Source organism: Chelonia mydas, chromosome 1, assembly GCF_015237465.2.
Source record: "Chelonia mydas isolate rCheMyd1 chromosome 1, rCheMyd1.pri.v2, whole genome shotgun sequence".
Classification (NCBI taxonomy): domain Eukaryota; kingdom Metazoa; phylum Chordata; order Testudines; family Cheloniidae; genus Chelonia; species Chelonia mydas.
In genome coordinates, this window is record NC_057849.1 from 110,527,903 (window position 1) to 110,544,326 (window position 16,424).

General features: G+C 45.7%; 1 protein-coding gene across 5 annotated transcripts in view; it reads left to right on the plus strand.

The window, feature by feature from the left end:
• Positions 1–16,058, plus strand: part of SEPTIN10 (septin 10) — a 49,896-nt gene extending 33,838 nt beyond the window's left edge. For 3 of the 5 annotated variants that reach the window (XM_037897462.2, XM_037897460.2, XM_043536179.1), the window contains 3 exons: positions 2,990–3,122; positions 14,391–14,581; positions 15,962–16,058. In XM_037897462.2, coding sequence (XP_037753390.1) covers positions 2,990–3,122; positions 14,391–14,581; positions 15,962–15,971 — 334 coding nt within the window. In that variant the 3' untranslated portion in view covers positions 15,972–16,058. Of the gene's footprint in view, positions 1–2,964; positions 3,123–14,390; positions 14,582–14,826; positions 15,938–15,961 lie in introns of those variants that run through there. The other 2 variants (XM_043536183.1, XR_006287505.1) reach the window with 2 other exon arrangements.
• Positions 16,059–16,424: the final 366 nt, after the last annotated feature.

The window sequence follows — 16,424 nt, forward strand, 5'->3', positions numbered from 1 at the left end:
TTTCACCATTCCAGCACTAAATCTGAGCTGTTCAAGTGATGACTTATCTTATATTTGACACTTTTAATGCTCTAAAAAATACCCCAGCTGCAGGTCAACAACAACTATCTGTCTAGGAACTTAAATTATAGCATGGTATCAAAACATCTCACAAACATAAATTCATTAATCTTCCCAACAGCCTTTTCTTTTATTAAGCTGGCTTATACTGAGAGACTTGAGATGGTTGCTACCATTACTTTTTTTTTAAAAGGGACTGTTCATTTGGTTGAAAAAACACACAGTATCTAGGGCAGGTCTACATTACAGCGGGGTTTGACGCTCTTGAGATCGTTCCACTGGCGGTCGATTTAGTGGGTCTAGTAAAGACCCGCCAAATCGACTGCAGATCACTCTCCAGTCGACCCCTGAACTCTACCCCCAACGAAAAGAGTAAGGTAAATGTAGACCCTGCGGTAACTTGACCTAAGGTACGTCGACTCCAGCTACGTTATTCACATAGCTGGAGTTGTGTAGCAAAGGTTGACCTACCGCGGTAGTGTAGACATAGCCTGAGATACAGTAACTTACTTCTGTCACAATCCTTGTACCCCACATTGGGAGAGGAGAAGAGGAAGGAAAGTAGTGTTGTCACATTGACTAACTTACTAGTGGTGTCAGACTCTTACCTGGTAGTGAACTGGGGAGAGCTTTAGAGTAAGAAGAGGTGAATCAACGCCCTCTGCCATTACCCCACTGAAAGGATGTTGCAGTCCCACCACCCAGCAGTCAATGAGGCAGTAAGCAACAAAGTGCTGAATGTGTGGAGGAAAAAAAGTAGTGAAGGAACGACATCTGATTTAATAATTGCCACATTCAGCAACAAGACTTTCATAGAAGGATGAAAGAAAAAAGTGGAGTGAATAGACTGTCAGCACCGGTGATGTCATTCTTCCTGTTACGTTGACTCAGAATGGATTGATATTTAGGATTGGGGAGCTTTCCTGCCACTGTCATAGAATTAAGTACAAATAACAAGAGATGAAACTGTTTCAGTTTATTGTAACGTCTACATCAGCAAGTTCTTAGTTTTCCTGATGCAGAACTTTCTATACTGAAGATTACTTTGAGTGGTAACAGCTGAACAGGATTTAAATCTGTTAATGTGCCAAAAAGGAAGAACATAAGTTAATGAATAAAAAGATGTTGATGCAGTGTTTCAGCAGCCTGGAAGGAAGCCAGGAACCTTGCTCTTGATATCTGAGGAAAGATGCCAGATGCAGCTAGAAAAGAGAATAAGAATAGTAAAAAAGGCAAACAGGGCACACATAGTACCAGAACAGAGAGGGACATCATTGCCAACATTACGATTTTGTCATGGTTATTTTTACTAAAAAGTCACTGACAGGTTGTGGACAATAAACAAAAATTCACAGAGGCCTGCAATCTGTCTGTGATTTTACTAAAAATAATGGGGAGTGCTGACATGGGGAGCGACTGAAGCCCAAGCCCCAGGGAGGGGGGATGAGAGTCTAAGCTCCACTAGTGAAAGAGGGGAACTCCAGCATCCACTGCCATGGCAACTGACGGTTCTGGGGCCCCTACTGCCACCCTGGCGGCTCAGAGATCCGGGACCCCTGCTGCCTGCAGTGGCTTGGAGCTGTGGGACCCCCAGCAGCTGGCAGCTCCAGCCCCGCTGCCCCAGGGCACAAGGCTGAAGCAGAAAATGTCACTGAGGTCTCTGAAAGTCATGGAATCCATGACCTTTGTGACACAATCTTATCCTTAATCACTGCTAATACTTCGAAGATCCTTTTATTAAACTTCTCATCAGCATTATTTCCTGTAAGAGACAGGCCCAGGTCCTCCGCTGGTGTAAAATAAATGGACTTATCTATATCAGCTAAGGATCTGGCCCACAACTCAATTATCGTAGACTTTGCTGTCTTACAAAAGATTTATTCAGATACTTTTTGGAAAGAGTATTTTTCATCCAAGCATGACAAAACAAAAATAGGTAGGTTGTCCTTTTTTTAAGATGGGAACTGAGGTGTGGGTACAGGAATAAAACAACATGATCTGATTAACAGTTTTGTTGTTGTTACCCTGCTTCTGTGTTTTGTGTCCAGGTGTTTGCTTGATGGCTTGAACTATTTTTTTTTTTTAAACCCTCTTAATAATTTCAAAGATCAGTATGGTAAGCTTCAAATGTGTTCACTTCTGTGAAGACTAATTTTTTTGAAACCATACTAACAAAAACATTTTTTGTTAAGGAAATTCAGACATTTCAAGAAATAAGCCTATATTGTGGATATCAAAGTACTTGTAAAATCAGGTATCACCTTTAGCCACATGACTATCACAGATACTCAATTTTGAAATCACATAAAGAATCCTATATATTTTGTTTGAGGGTCACATTATTTCCCTTCATTCAGGTTGGGACTTCTTACTTTACTTATTTCCCCAAGGATAACTTTTTCATAGGGGCATAAGCAGTCTAACAGCTGTTATGTGCAAAGTAGCATCTTGGATTAAACATTTCAGAGACACTAAGTTTTCATTGATTACGATCAGTCTGTGTAAGTGTGAGAGAACTCTTATCCTTTTCCAACATCTTTGAGCGTCCTGCCACCTCCTTTTCTTGTAAACTCCAAAATCTTACAAATTGGAGATGGAGAGTGTTCCTACTCCACGTTTCAAGAATTGTAACAGTCCTAAACTGCTGTAATTTGAAGTGCTTCAAAAAAGCTCAGTAAAGGGCTTCTTGTCAGGTTTTTTTTAATCTACCCAGACACGTTTACTTAGAAAGATCAAAATCTACAAAGGTGTAGGGAGTAGTTCCTTCTATTTAAGGTTGTTTATTACTTGCATATGAGAAGTTTGAGCGATTTGTACATGAGTTGAACTACTTGTTGAAGTAATGTGCCAAACTGTATTTACATGCTTCCTTTATGTTTTCTTATGTTACAAACAATATGATAGAGACTATAAATTCTCTGGACTTCAGTCTACAGGAGACCTATGAAGCTAAGAGGCATGAGTTCTTTGGCGAATTGCAGCGGAAGGAGGAGGAGATGAGACAGATGTTTGTGCAGAGAGTCAAGGAGAAAGAAGCAATATTGAAAGAAGCTGAGCGAGAGGCAAGTATGCCTCTCTCTTTTTAATTCACTGGTGTTTGGAATATTTTAGCAAAATCACTACTACTATCATACCTATTAATTATTAACTTTTGTATAGCACTAGAGCTGAAAGGACAGCACGGGTTGAGTTCCATTGTGCTAGACACTGTACAGAAATATAATAAATGGCAATATCTTTCCTCAAAGAGCTTACAGTTAAAGGACTGGACAGATGGAGAAGAGAAACAAGTGGGCTTGGACAGAGTGATGGAGACAGGGTAACATAACAGTCTGCACAGTTCTTAGCCCTTCTGTAGCAATGATCACAGCTCACCATGGCCTAGCCATTATCAGATGGCAGTTTTCTGTATGCATTATGGCGGAGGTGAGTTTTCAGGAGGGAGCTGAAAGAAGATAAGGTTGTGATGACAGATTTTGATTGGGAGCATTTTCTATACATGGTGGTTAGCATGGGAAGAAGCACAGAAGTGCGTGTTGCAGAGGTGGGTGATTGAGACATTGGTGGAATTAAAGTGGGAGTCAACATTGCAGTAAAATGAGTCAGATGGGGTGGGGCTAAATTGTGGAGTGCTTTTAAAAAAAAGGACATAATTTGTTTGATGCATTGGGGGTTCGGGAGGGAGCGGTGGATGAAGTCTAAACTAGTAAATATCCTGTTTATATTATTTATAAGTCCACCATTGCAGTAGTATCTAGGTATATCTTTTGAATCAAAAGAAATTGTAAGATTTCTATAGAAATCCTGCAGGTTTTCAGTTTTCTTCAGCCCAAACAGCTGAATGTGTGGTTATTCCCATAAACAATGGTATTCTGGAGTTGTGTAGGGACTTTGGGTTAACCCAAGCTTCAATTCCTACGAACTTTAAAGCAGGCATACTCTACGTATCAAATTCCTGAGAAGGATTTTGAATATCTTTTTACTTTCACCCAATACCAGACTCACTCTGGTAGTGGTAGTAGCTAATGAGAAATCTAGACTGGAGCTTCTAGATCCTTACTTAATAAAGATATGAAGTAGATGGATCTCTTGAGATCTGAGACATTTGTCAGTGCAACAAATTCCTCAGAGAATTATCTACCATCAAGCAGTGCTAGCAAAATGATTTTCTTACCCTCCAGCCACCTTATTCAACATTCCATAAGATGTCCTACATGTTTACCTCAAATCCTGTCTTAAAGTGGTTTCTGATTTCCATCTCAGTTAGGTGATTAACCTTGCATTTTTCCTTGCGATGCAGGTGCATTTGAAAGGAATTCAGCTCCCCACTTTGAATGTCAAGAGGATCTTAATTTTATTTTCTAAATAGGATCAAACTAATCCACAAATTGCCCTACATTACTTGTGATGTGTGGGATAGGATTAGGATCATAAACTCCTTCCCAGCATAAGACTGCCCAAGCAGATCAGGATATGAATAATTTATTGTGTTCAGCAACCAATGGGTTTCAGGGCACATTCAGGTAGGCCTAAGGCAGCCTCTACAACATACCTTTGCAATTTGCTTCTCTGATATACGCAAGATAGTTCGCAGCGTTGTAGCCATGTTGGTATCAGGATATGAGAGAGAGAGAGAGAGTGTAGATGAGATAATCTTTTATTGGATCAACTTCTTTTGGTGAAAAGTACAAGTTTTCAAGCTCAGGGTCAAATTAACTTTTTGTGGACCTGGCGCCAAACGTATTTGTGGGGCATGGCACAGGGGTCGGGAGGGTCGGTCCTCAGAGTGAGGGGCTGGTTGGGGGCAGTGAGACAGGGTATGGCGCGGTGGGAGTGGCCCCGCTTCGTGCTTCCCAGCACAAGGGCACTGTTTACAAACCTGCAGCGCACTGGTCCGCCCTGCACTGCCAGCATGCCTTTCCCCTTGGGGGTGGGCCCATGCCACATCACCCCCCTCTTCAGTGCCCCGCCCTTATGCCCAGTGTCCCTCGCCCTGAGACCTCCACCACAGATCCCTATGGCCAGCACTCCCCCCACAGACCACCCAGCTGACCAACACCCCCCTTGCAGTCCCACCATCACAGCTGCACAGCACCCCATGATGGAATTCTGCATCAAAAAATAAAAAATTCTGCACACAATATTTTAAAATTCTACAAATTTTATTTGTCAATAAATAAATGTGGAAGCTCCAGCATTGCAGAGGGGAGCACAGGCCACTGGTTGCATGGAGGTGGGAGATCACCCTGCAGCCTCCCCTTATCCCACCCCAGGACGGGGACTCAGCAGTGAGGCTGCACATGACCCTGACACAGCGCAAGGGCCAGGCCTGCCCCAGACACACCAGGTGTGGACAGGCAGACTCAGTCTGGCAGCAGGATCCAAGTGCAGAGGGACTTAGTGTGGGGAGATCCAGGTGGGGGTAAGAGGGTTCTGGGTGTGGGCGGCTCAGTGGGGGATCTGGATGCACAGGGACTCAATGGGGGGGTTCCAGGTGCAGGGGCAATAGAACTCTGCAGCAGGGTCCAGGTGAAGGTGGTTGGGGCTCAGCATGGGGTGTCTAGGTGTGGGGAGCTCAGTGGGGGGGAGCAGGGTCTGGGGGCAGGGGAGATGGGGTTCATTTGGAGGTCCAGGTGCAGCTGGTTGGGGCTCAATGGGGAGGATGTGTGGGGGACTCATTGGGGTGCTCCAGGTGTAGGGGAGGTGGGGTTTGTCAGGGTGGGGATTTGATGGGGCTGTTTAATGGGGAAGCCCCAGCTCCTGCCCCGGGGATGCCGCATGCTGGGCTCCCACTTCTCCTATCCCCTTCTCTTCCCCATCCAATGCCCCTTCCTCACTGCTCCATCCCCTCCCCATCCCATTCCTCTTCCCCCTCCCCCCCACTGCTTCTTCCCCCATCCCCAGCCTGCCCCCTGCCCTGTCCCACCATGGACACTCACTGTGGTACAAAAAACAGGATGGCTCCAAGCACACAGAAGCGGAGCACAACCAACACTAGGACCCAGAAGGCAGCGTCCAGCTGCAAAGTCAGCAGAGCTGAGCAGCACCCTTCTTTTTCAGCTAGGCAGCTCTGCGTTCACGGAAATGGGGGGCAGTGGCATGTGACCCCATGTGCCCTCCCACTCCTCGCTTCTGCTCCCCCAAATTTAGGGTTGCCAACTTTCTACTTGCACAAAACCGAACACCCCTGCCCCACCCCTTCTCCAAGGCCCTGCTCCAGCTCACTCAATCCTCTCCTCCCTCTGTTGCTCGCTCTCCCCACCCTCACTCCCTTGCTCATTTCCACAGGGCTAGGGCAGGGGGTTGGGGTGCAGGAGGGGATGAGGGCTGCGGCTGAGGGTGCGGGCTCCAGGGTGGGGCCAGAAATGAGTTCAGGGTGCGGGAGGGGGCTCCGGGCTGAGGTAGTGGGTTGGGATGCGGGACGGGGTGAGGGCCTCAGCTGTGGGTGTGGGCTCTGGGGTGGGGCCAGGGATGAGGGGGTTGGGGTGCAGGAGAGGACCCAGGGCTGGGACAGGGGGTTGGGGTGAGGGCTCTGGCTGGGGATGCAGACTCTTTGGTGGAGCTGGGAATGAGGGGTTTGGGGTGCAGGAGGGGGCTCCAGGCTGGGATAGAGGAGTTCAGAGGGCAGAAGGGGGATCAGGGCTGGGGCAGGGAGTTGGGGCATGGGAGGTGGTCAGGAGTGTAGGCTTTGGGTGGTGCTTACCTCAGGCAGCTCCTGGAAGCAGCGGCATGTCCACCCTCTGTCTCCTACGCGGAGGCACAGCCAGGTGGCTCTGTGCTGCCCCGTCCGATGTAGCAGCACCCACTCCGCAGCTCCCATTGCCACGGTTCCCGGCCAATGGGAGCTACAGAGCTGGCGCTTGGGGCAGGGGCAGCCTGTGGAGCTCCCTAGTTGCCCCTACACTTAGAAGCCGGAGGGTGGACGTGCCGCTGCTTCCAGGAGCTGCGTGGAACCACGGCAGGCCGGGAGCTTGCCTTAGCCCCACTGCACTGACCAGATTTTTAACAGCCTGGTCAACAGTGCTGACCGGAGCCACCAAGGGTCCCTCTTCGGCCGGGCTTTCCAATCGAAAATCGGACACCTGGCAACCCTACCCAAACTAAGCCCATGGGCATTCCCAGCCCTCCCACTCCCCTGGCTTCCCTTTGCTTCTTTGTCACTTTCTAAAGGGAAGCAAAGAAATCTGCAGGGGGACCTTTTTTGTTTCCCCCAGGAGTACCCCACACAGACCCCCCCCTCCACTGTCCAGTGGGGCCCCCCCAATCTCCCAAAGACCCACTCCCCCACGCCCTGCCTGCCCTCCAGCCACAGCCTGCTGAGAAGTGACTATGTCTGCGCATGGGCTGAGCCTGCAGCACAGCTGAGGCCGGTCAGGGATCACTCTGGCTCCTCGGGAGCAGCACAGTCGCCAGGCTAGAGCCTCCCTGGGCTGGGCTCCCTCAGGACCCACTTGCCTGGAGGGGCCCAGCCCCCTGCGCTGCCCCCCACCAACTGGCCGAGACTGGCCTGATCTCTGCACCGGTCCCAGACAGCTCAGCCTGGGGGGGTGGGCAGAGCCCCACAGGTGGCGGGAAGCAGAGACTGCCTGAGCCAGAGCTGCATTTGCAAATGGAGCAGAGCCCTGGGACCCCCGAGAGCCTGCTCACCCCAGCTGTGCCACTGGCCCCACACCCATGGGTCAGGCAGGAGGGAGGGAGGTGAAGAAGAGTGAGTGGTGGGTGGGGCCTTGAGTCAGAGCACAGGCAGAGCGGGGAGGGGAGGTAGGGCCACGGTCCGGACACCAGGGCCCCTTCTGAGTGTGGGCCCGGCGCCATGGTCAACCCGGTACTGTTCAGGCTATACAGATCTCTTCTTCAAGTCTGGGGAAGGAAGCAGAGTGTCTGAGCTAAATATAAGTTGGGATGGCTATTGTTAAGCAGAAGGGGTAACCCATGTTTGAGGTGGTCACTTGAAATAAAGTGGGTAATTGGGGCTTAGATTGTTATGCACAAAGTGTTTGAAGTGGGCAATTAAGAGTAGCAGGCAATGTGGTGTGTTACAAATTCTTGTAATAAGCCATAAAAGCAGTGTGCATGTAAAGTCAATGGTTTTTGGTTTGTAGCAAGAGTTATGAATTTAAGTTCCCATGGTCTCCTTTTGAAGGTGTTATGCAGGTTTGATTTGAGGACAAGTATTAAAAGATCGGATATGAAATGATAACTGTGAAAAGCGTTCACCCACAGTGATATGGTGTGTTTGTCTTTTATTGTTTTTCTGTGTGAACTCTTTTGAAAGCATAGTGATTTTTGGGGCATTTGATGGCACTGGATGATGTACACTACATGTAATAAGCATGTGTAGAACCTATGGATCTTGAAAGGTGTGTTATGGGAGGTACTGATCTTTGTAGCTGTGGAGATATGTCTTCAGGTTTTGCGTTTGTTGTTCTGGAAGTGTCTGGTGCTGCTTTGAGTTTACATTTAACAACAAGCACTTTGTCCAAACCATGGGAATGGCCATTGGTACTAGGCTGGCTCCCCAATATGCCAGCCTCTTCATGGGTCACTTCAAGGAAGAATTTCTGGAAGAATGCACCATGAAACTAGTGATATTCCTGAGATACATTGATAATAGTTTCATCCTCTGGACAGAAGACCTAAACTCCCTCATAGATTTTCATCACAACTTTAACAACCACCAGCTATCCATCAGACTCTCCGTAGAACACTCCCACACCAGCATCAATTCCCTGGACACCATGATTAGCTTAAACAATGGAACTCTACAAACAGCTATATACAAGAAACCCACGTATCACCACGCTTATCTCCACAGATCCAGCAACCACCCCAGACACACCAAAAAGTGTATTGTCTACAGCCAGCCACTCAAATACCACAGTATTTGCTCCAAAGAGAAAGTCCAGGTTACACACCTAAACACACTTCAAGCCACCTTCACTAAACAAGGACATTCCACCAGAGAAGTAGATCGCATTCTGGAAAGAGACACCAAATACTCTAGGAGAATATTCTTCAATACAGGGAAAAAGAGGGGAACCTCCCCCCAACCCCCGAAACCACTGACTGCATACCCCTAGCAACACAGTTATACCGACCTACCTCCTGGTGTAGTTTCACCTCCGCCTCTTGGGGAGGTGGAGTACCTACGCGATGGGAAAAGCTATCCAGTCGGTGTAGGTAGTGTCTTCACTAAATGCCACAGCAGCACGGTTGCAGTTTTCATAGAATCATAGAATATCAGGGTTGGAAGGGACCTCAGGAGGTCATCTAGTCCAACCCCCCTGCTCAAAGCAGGACCAATCCCCAGCTAAATCATCCCAGCCAAGGCTTTGTCAAGCCTGACCTTAAAAACTTCTAAGGAAGGAGATTCCACCACCTCCCTAGGTAACGCATTCCAGTGCTTCGCCACCCTCCTAGTGAAAAAGTTTTTCCTAATATCCAACCTAAACCTCCCCCACTGCAACTTGAGACCATTACTCCTTGTTCTGTCATCTGCTACCACTGAGAACAGTCTAGATGCATCCTCTTTGGAACCCCCTTTCAGGTAGTTGAAAGCAGCTATCAAATCCCCCCTCATTCTTCTCTTCCACAGACTAAACAATCCCAGTTCCCTCAGCCTCTCCTCAGAAGTCATGTGTTCCAGTCCCCTAACCATTTTTGTTGCCCTCCACTGGACACTTTCCAATTTTTCCACATCCTTCTTGTAGTGTGGGGCCTAAAACTTGACACAGTACTCCAGATGAGGCCTCACCAATGCCCAATAGAGGGGAACGATCACGTCCCTCGATCTGCTGGCAATGCCCCTACTTATACATCCCAAAATGCCATTGGCCTTCTTGGCAACAACGGCACACTGTTGACTCATATCCAGCTTCTCGTCCACTGTAACCCTTAGGTCCTTTTCTGCAGAACGGCTGCCTAGCCATTCGGTCCCTAGTCTGTAGCCGTACATGGGATTCTTCTGTCCTAAGTGCAGGAATCTGCACTTGTCCTTGTTGAATCTCATCAAATTTCTTTTTGGCCCAATCCTCTAATTTGTCTAGGGCCCTCTGTATCCTATCCCTACCCTCCAGCGTATCTACCTCTCCTCCCAGTTTAGTATCATCTGCAAACTTGCTGAGGGTGCAATCCACACCATCCTCCAGATCATTAATGAAGATATTGAACAAAACCGGCCCAAGGACCGACCCTTGGGGCACTCCACTTGATACCGGCTGCCAACTAGACATGGAGCCATTGATCGCTACCCGTTGAGCCCAACAATCTAGGCAGCTTTCTGTCCACTTTATAGTCCATTCATCCAGCCCATACTACTTTAACTTGCTGGCAAGAATACTGTGGGAGACCGTGTCCAAAGGTTTGCTAAAGTCAAGGAACAACACATCCACTGCTTTCCCCTCATCCACAGAGCCAGTTATCTCGTCATAGAAGGCAATTAGATTAGTCAGGCATGACTTGCCCTTGGTGAATCCATGCTGACTGTTCCTGATCACTTTCCTCTCCTCTAAGTGCATCAGAATTGATTCCTTGAGGACCTGTTCCATGATTTTTCCAGGGACTGAGGTGAGGCTGACTGGCCTGTAGTTCCCAGGATCCTCCTTCTTCCCTTTTTTAAAGATGGGCACTACATTAGCCTTTTTCCAGTCATCTGGGACTTCCCCCGATCGCCATGAGTTTTCAAAGATAATGGCCAATGGCTCTGCAATCACATCCGCCAACTCCTTTAGCACTCTCGGATGCAGCGCATCCGGCCCCATGGACTTGTGCTCGTCCAGCTTTTCTAAATAGTCCCGAACCACTTCTTTCTCCACAGAGGGCTGGTCACCTCTTCCCCATGCTGTGCTGCCCACTGCAGTAGTCTGAGAGTTGACCTTGTTCGTGAAGACAAAGGCAAAAAAAGCATTGAGTACTTCAGCTTTTTCCACATCCTCTGTCACTAGGTTACCTCTCTCATTCAGTAAGGGGCCCACACTTTCCTTGACTTTCTTCTTGTTGCTAACATACCTGAAGAAACCCTTCTTGTTACTCTTAACATCTCTTGCTAGCTGCAACTCCAGGTGTGATTTGGCCTTCCTGATTTCACTCCTGCATGCCCGAGCAATATTTTTATACTCTTCCCTGGTCATTTGTCCAATCTTCCACTTCTTGTAAGCTTCTTTTTTGTGTTTAAGATCAGCAAGGATTTCACTGTGAAGCCAAGCTGGTCTCCTGCCATATTTACTATTCTTTCTACACATCGGGATGGTTTGTCCCTGTAACGTCAATAAGGATTCTTTAAAATACAGCCAACTCTCCTGGACTCCTTTCCCCCTTATGTTATTCTCCCAGGGGATCCTGCCCATCAGTTCCCTGAGGGAGTCAAAGTCTGCTTTTCTGAAGTCCAGGGTCCGTATTCTGCAGCTCTCTTTTTTTCCCTGTGTCAGGATCCTGAACTCGACCATCTCATGGTCACTGCCTCCCAGGTTCCCATCCACTTTTGCTTCCCCTACTAATTCTTCCCTGTTTGTGAGCAGCAGGTCAGGAAGAGCTCTGCCCCTAGTTGGTTCCTGCAGCACTCGCACCAGGAAATTGTCCCCTACACTTTCCAAAAACTTCCTGGATTGTCTGTGCACTGCTGTATTGCTCTCCCAGCAGATATCAGGGTGATTGAAGTCTCCCATGAGAACCAGGGCCTGCGATCTAGTAACTTCCGTGAGTTGAAGAAAGCCTCGCCCACCTCATCCCCCTGGTCCGGTGGTCTATAGCAGACTCCCACCACAACATCACCCTTGTTGCTCACACTTCTAAACTTAATCCAGAGACTCTCAGGTTTTTCTGCAGTTTCATACTTGAGCTCTGAGCAGTCATACTGCTCCCTTACATACAATGCAACTCCCCCACCTTTTCTGCCCTGCCTGTCCTTCCTGAACAGTTTATAACCATCCATGACAGTACTCCAGTCATGTGAGTTATCCCACCAAGTCTCTGTTATTCCAATCACATCATAATTCCTTGACTGTGCCAGGACTTCCAGTTCTCCCTGCTTGTTTCCCAGGCTTCTTGCATTTGTGTATAGGCAATTGAGATAACTCGCTGATCGTCCCTCTTTCTCAGTATGAGGCAGGAGCCCTCCTCTCTCGTGCGCTCCTGCTCTTGCTTCCTCCCGGTATCCCACTTCCCCACTTACCTCAGGGCTTTGGTCTCCGTCCCCCGGTGAACCTAGTTTAAAGCCCTCCTCACTAGGTTAGCCAGCCTGCTTGCCAAGATGCTCTTCCCTCTCTTTGTTAGGTGGAGCCCATCTCTGCCTAGCACTCCTCCTTCTTGGAACACCATCCCATGGTCAAAGAATCCAAAGCCTTCTCTCCGACACCACCTGCGAGCCATTCGTTGACTTCCACGATTCAACAGTCTCTACCCAGGCCTTTTCCTTCCACGGGGAGGATGGACGAGAAGACCACTTGCACCTCAAACTCCTTTATCCTTCTTCCCAGAGCCACGTAGTCTGCAGTGATCCGCTCAAGGTCATTCTTGGCAGTATCATTGGTGCCCACGTGGAGAAGCAGGAAGGGGTAGCGATCCGAGGGCTTGATGAGTTTCCGCAGTCTTTCCATCACATCGTGAATCCTAGCTCCTGGCAAGCAGCAGACTTCTCGGTTTTCCCAGTCAGGGCAGCAGATAGATGACTCAGTCCCCCTGAGGAGAGCGTCCCAAGACTCCTTCTCTTGGGAGCGGTGGTCGTGGAACCCCGAAACCTAGGACAGTGCATCTCATGCCTTCCAATCGGCGGAGTCTCCTTCTGTTCCCTTCCCTCGGATGTATCATCTAGTCCACTCTCAGTTTTGTAAGTGTAGACAAACTCTCAGAGGCTGCTTCCTTCCCCAGACCTGAAGGAGAGCTCTGTGTAGCTCAGAGGACTTGTACTTTCCACTGACAGAAGTTGGTCCAGTAAAAGATATTACCTCACCTACCTTATCTGTCTTGTATGCAAGGTTAGTATTTGGAGCTCTTTATGCAACATTACTCTCTGTACCTGAATTCTTCCCAATTCAGGACAGTAGTCTTGCAGTTACTTCTAAATACTGCTCCTCAGACTGACCAACCTACAGGGTCACTACTTGCTTGTTAATCTCCCAAGTGTGGCAGTCCATATGGACAGCTTCAACAGAGGTTTTGAGCATGCAGTGGTTCTCTCGGATCTGTAACTGCACAGATCCAAAGAGAAATTAAGGCTATGTCTATACTCTGGACCTTATATACAGCACAGCTGTACCGCTGAAGTTGTGCCACTGTAAGGTCTCCTGTATAGTTGCTTTATGCCAGCAGAAGAGCTCTCTGCTGCCAGCATAATTAAACCACCCCCAACGAGCGGCAGTATATATATTGGTGGGAGACGCTCTCCTGCTGACGTAGCACTGTCCACACCAACACTTTTGTTGGTGAGGGGTGTGGTTTTTTTCACACCCCTGCCTGACAAAAGTTTTGCAGACAGAAGTACTAGTGTAGACAAAGCCTAAAATGTGTTTCTTCAGAGAACAATTGTTTCAAATAAATAATTAACTCTTGTGATACAACAAATAGTTTTTCTCCGACTACTCAAATTGTAGTCGTAGACAGTGGGCTACATACATATACAGCCATCTGATGGCTTTCTGACCATCTAGTTTTAGGGAGATAGAAGTCGTAGATATTCTGCCCAACAAGTCCTAATTTTCGAATGCTCTACTAATCTTTCCCTCTTCTCAGAGGTTCCAATTTCAAAGAGTTCCCCAACTCCAGTTTATATCAAGCTGTTGTTTTTCTTTACTCAGCTCAGTGATGATTGGATACTCCTCTGTTGAACCATAAAGGGGGCCCTCTCTTCAGAAATGTTACCTGTGGATGCCTCAATTTTTGATCCATATAAAATATTTCCTGATGCAAATCTAGTGCCCTATTTAGTTCTTGCAATTTATTGGCTCCAGTATTAAGTTACCCATGTGTCTCCCTGTTAATTTTTTAATACGAATTAAAATCTGTGTACATGTCATCCTAAATGTCTTTTTTTAAAAGTTGTTTGGAAAAAAATGGTTGTTTAAGCCTTTTTTGCAAATGCATATAAATATGTGATTGTACTTTGAAAGTTTCTTTTACTTAAAGTTTTTTTTAACAGGATTATGGTGCCCCTGTGGTTGATTTATGAAGCAGTGTTTTAAGAACTCAAGATATGTAAGAAATCTACAATGATAACACATGCAAGCTATCTATGTAGCTTACAAAGTTTGCTTTAGTATTAGTGAGTGTTTTCCTTTGGCAAGGCTACCACCGTGTGTCGCTAGTTGGAAATGCAATTTTTGTGCTTTGGTTAACAGCTGCAGGCTAAATTTGAACACCTTAAGCGACTTCACCAAGAAGAGAGGATGAAGCTGGAGGAAAAAAGAAAACTCCTGGAAGATGATATGATTGCATTCAATAAAAGAAAAGCTGCTACTGAGTTACTTCAAGCACAGGCATTTGCATCTACACCTAGCGTTAGTTTGAAAAAAGACAAGGACCGTAAAAAGTAAGTGCTAACTAGCAGTCTAACTAGGATATCAATAGAGAAAAAAGTCTTCACATTTCAAAGAGTTCTTTAGTCATAACCAAGCTTCAGTCATTTTAATAAACAGTGTGAATGTTATCTTTTATATGATGAGAATTAAAGTATGAATAATCATTATGCTTGAGTCATTGGCTCAAATAACTTTGCTATTTTGACTGATCTGAGGAGCTGCTGTATATTCCATGAGAGTTCTTTTTTTCAATAAGGGATCCAGGTTTTCGGCTTGAACTCCTGTGCTTTGATGTCAGAGATCATGAAATTGTGAACGTGCAGGAACAGAATGAGAGTGAGAAGTTAGAAAGGGACAGAAACTCACACAGGGAATTCCAGAAATAGCAGTTGGATGCAATTGTCAAGTGTTATGGGTTTAGGGTATGTGTTAGTTTCAAAAGTTGTAGAAAATGTAGAATTGATCTTTATAGTTACTACTTTTATCTTGCATTTCTTCTTTTATTCTTTGTGTTATCATATGCTATGCTATTTTCTAGTAAAGAGGGAAGCCAATTTGGATCTTTGCCAGTGCTAAACAGTAATCTTTGCTGGGTCAATGGCACTCATTGGCTTGTAATCCTCCAATGCCTCCTCGCCACTGAGGAACCAGTTACTCTGCCATCGTTGTGACTGTATCATCACATACGTTACAAACAAGTATTTTCAGGATTTTGTAACATGGTCATACAGTTGTGCTGTATCCTGAATATGGCCCACATTTTTTCACTTTTGGAGCCAATTGATTTTTGTCTTGTGAAAACTTGAAAAAGTTGTGGAGTTACAGGGGTCCTTTAAAAACAGAACTCCCAAATAACTCATTAAAACAAATGTGTTTTCACAAAGAAAATGGATGCACACAAAATATGTTTTAACTTTGAGTGTGACAAAAACAAACATCATAAAATTAATCATTTTTTTTCCTTGATGGTGGATTACAACTTAACTGTAAATAACTGTCTGCTTTGTTGTTTGTGTCAGTCTTATTGAAATTGAAAGTTCAATTTTTATCTGTTACGCAGCTGTATGTCCCTGGCCAACTGCTATGCATAATTTTAGAAGTTATATGGGCACACACATTCCCATGAATGCTGGAGCAAGACCAGGCTTGACTTTTTCTGTGTATACATCAGTATTCTATTTCTACTTCACCTTCTCAAAATTGCATCTTATAAATAATGTAGCTACTTTCTTTTCCCTTCATGTAGTCTTCTGTAAGAATTGTACATGAAAATGGATTTATTAAAATGGATTTATTAACTATGCCATTATGAATAATTCTTGAGTATAAAGTTTTTAATTTTCTCTATATTTACTAATGTATACTAATATATTTTTCTGTTTCATTTCCAGCTTTATGTAATACAGAGGATTATGGAAAGCAAATGTTAAAAATTATACAAGTAAGCTATAGTTTCCTATGCTTTTTCTTTTTCTTCTGTATTTCTTATCAAACAAGAATTTGGAAAATGGCCATTACTGCAAGTTACAGAAGAAAAGTATATGGTCAATATGCATACAGCATTGTAAGTTACTGTCACATTAATATAATTTAATGAACATTTCCATTAAGCAGCTACGTTGATATGCCCTTATACTTTATGTGCATATGGCCAAGTCACACTTAAGTGCATTGTACCAAAGAAAATATCTCTGCCGTAAACAGTTTTCATTCATAATATGAATGCTGTAGTACAGAAGTATTCAGTGAAGATATATATATATATATATATTATAGCCTTTTGAAAGTAATTTTGATACATTATGTTTACTTACTAAACAGCACTTAATGTAACTTCTGAAGTGTTTTGAAATA